This window comes from Sphaeroforma arctica (genome assembly GCF_001186125.1).
Source record: "Sphaeroforma arctica JP610 unplaced genomic scaffold supercont1.1098, whole genome shotgun sequence".
Classification (NCBI taxonomy): Eukaryota; class Ichthyosporea; order Ichthyophonida; genus Sphaeroforma; species Sphaeroforma arctica.
Genome location: NW_014039460.1, coordinates 20,173 through 22,976, shown reverse-complemented (window position 1 = coordinate 22,976; position 2,804 = coordinate 20,173). Strand labels below are relative to the sequence as shown.

Below are 2,804 nucleotides of genomic sequence, written 5' to 3'. Positions count from 1 at the left end.
TGCATACATATATACATACACACACACACATACATACATACATACATACATACATGCATGCATGCATGCATACGTCGTAAGTACGTTTCTAGTTATGTATATTTATACATATGTATTGATGGGTTTGCTCACACACTGTCATATGTCATGTGCTTCTTATCTATATCTTGTTGCGCCTCCTGGCATTGTCTATCATGCCTTGCAACTCACTCCTCTCCACTAACATTTGTTTCTTCATTCAATCACGTACATTAACACCTCGTGGTTGGCTGGGAATCAATTGATGCGAACTCGGCGCAGAGGGACCAGGATAAGAAAAGTGAGTTCTATAGTTGAGGCTTTAGGGTTTTAGAGTTTAGAGTTTAAAAAATGAGTTCTGTAGTTGAATGGTCGCTTGTGCTCGTTGTTGTGTGTGTTGTGGTGTACTGCATGTCACACACGTTTATTAATTGCATCTCTGTGTGTATGGATCCTGCTGCCTTTGTCATTTTTTTTGAGTCGTGTGGCAACGTTAACGTTTCGTGGCGCCCTGTCATGTAACCCCTGCCACATGGCCCAATGTATCGAGCCAATGCTACATTCTGGTTCTGCATTGCCCGTGTCTATACTGTGTGAGATCAAATATGTTTATACGTTTTGCATTTCGTTCAGCATTTGCGTACTCGTTACTTATATTACGATTGCAATTGTCAATTATCTGTTGTGGATAGTTGATAGTATAAGCGATTTCATGTGTTTCAGTCTTATTTTTATTATTATTCATTGACATCTCAGTCTCACCTGTATGTGTTCATCCCCAAGCAAACGACCATCGTAATACTGCAATTAGTATTCCAGCTCTCCTTCTCCTCACATCCACTCAAAATTACTCACTGTACCTGTGTTATTCTATTCTCTCTCTCACTGGGACACCCAGTATTGAATATGAATACCACTATACTAGACGAACCCACGAGACGAAAGCAATTCCTAATGTTCTTCACATCAATGGCCAAAAAAATGGGCTTTCCCGCCGAAATGACAGAAGAGCAAAGACAAATGGCTGCTAATGTATGTTTATATAGATATGACAGAAGAGCAAAGGCAAATGGCTTCTAATGTATGTTTATATAGATATGACAGAAGAGCAGGGGCAAATGGCTTCTAATGTATGATTGTATAGATATGACAGGAGGGCAGAGGCAAATGGCTTCTAATGTATGTTTGTATAGATATGACAGTAGAGCAGAGTCAAATGGCTTCTAATGTATGTTTATATAGATATGACGGAAGAGCAGATTCAGATGGCTTCTAATGTATGTTTGTATAGATATGACAGAAGAGCGGAGGCAAATGGCTTCTAATGTATGTTTATATAGATATGACAGAAGAGCAGAGGCAAATGGCTTCTAATGTATTTTTATATAGATATGACGGAAGAGCAGAGGCAAATGGCTTCTAATGTATGTTTGTATAGATATGACAGAAGAGCAGGGGCATATGGCTTCTAATGTATGTTTGTATATACATGGCAGAAGAGCATAGGCAAATGGCTTCTAATATATGTTTATATAGATATGACAGAAGAGCAGAGGCAAATGGCTTCTAATGTATGTTTATATAGATATGACAGAAGAGCAGATTCAGATGGCTTCTAATATATGTTTATATAGATATGACAGAAGAGCAGAGGCAAGTGGCTTCTAATGTATGTTTATATAGATATGACAGAAGAACAGAGGCAAATGGCTTCTAATCTATGTTTGTATAGTTTGCGTGCTACGAGCCTGTACTCCTATTTTCTGATAGTAGTGGGAATCATCTATCGGGTTGCTACATATTTCGATTTCGGTGCAGTTTGATTGCTATTTAAATTAAATCGGGAATGAATTCCAAATAAAGTAGGGAATATACCATTTCCTTCTATCTGTTGATTCTAATCGATTGTTTTTGATACATATCTATCAGGGGGCCAGAGAAATGCTGAGTAGTCGTGCCAATGCCTTCAAAGCCGGAAGACCTGTTAGCGACTACTTCCTGTGATTGGACGGTTTCGCCGAACTTCCTGGTGAACGCTAGAATTACACTAGAGATCCCTTAATATATTGCAGAGTCGCTCTAGGCTGAATCGGGTACTTCTGCTTTGAGACTATATGAGAAAACGAAACAGTCTATCTTCACCAGAAGCGTGTACAATAATCATATGTGGACGATGAGTTGCTTGCCTTCAACGAAGCGGAAACACTGCAGAGCCGACGCGCTGAACGTGTCGGGCAGTGCAGCGACCGCACCGAAATGCTCCACTACTCGTGCTCGTGGTCGGGGCCGAGTTTGCCGAGCGGCGTGACGGGTTTTGAGACTGTATCGGCGTCAGTGTCGGTGTCAAGTTTGGTGTTGGGTGTACGAACAGGTGTCTCGCTTGGGCATGAGCGGGTCCAACCTTGCCTTTCTCGAGTGACATTTAGAAATATCTGTTGTCAGGGATGAACATGGCCACTTGATATTGAGACCAGTACATTACATACGTATGCGTTTGTTGTTATCGCGGCGATGTAGTTCAATCTGCACTACAGACTCTCCATTCACATCAATAAATCGGGTCGAACCCCCAAATCCGTTTGATATGCATTATGGCATAAGCGGAGCCAACGAGTTGAGTTATGAGTATGTACCGAACAGATATCCTGCTAGGATCGTGAGATTCTTGGACCATCGGCATAGAACACACAAATCCATTGCTACTAGTTTATATACAGGCTGTAAGTTTACTGCTGGCGTACCTTGTAATTCTCACCCCGTGCCCCGTGATTTTGAATATATATATA

At 41.0% G+C, this 2,804-nt stretch overlaps 1 protein-coding gene across 1 annotated transcript; it reads left to right on the top strand.

Annotated features, from left to right (window-relative positions):
• The first annotated feature begins 293 nt into the window (after positions 1–293).
• On the top strand, positions 294–2,626 carry SARC_09977 (hypothetical protein). Its single transcript, XM_014295992.1, has 3 exons — positions 294–319; positions 917–1,050; positions 1,948–2,626. Exons 2-3 carry the CDS (start codon positions 925–927, stop codon positions 2,020–2,022), a joined length of 201 nt encoding a protein of 66 aa, XP_014151467.1. The 5' UTR covers positions 294–319; positions 917–924; the 3' UTR covers positions 2,023–2,626.
• The last annotated feature ends 178 nt before the right edge of the window (positions 2,627–2,804 follow it).

Coding starts and splice junctions, on each gene's coding strand:
- SARC_09977 (XM_014295992.1), top strand. CDS start 925: ATGAATACCACTATACTAGACGAACCCACGAGACGAAAGCAATTCCTA. Junction 1,051..1,947: donor AAAGACAAATGGCTGCTAAT/GTATGTTTATAT, acceptor CATATCTATCAG/GGGGCCAGAGAAATGCTGAG.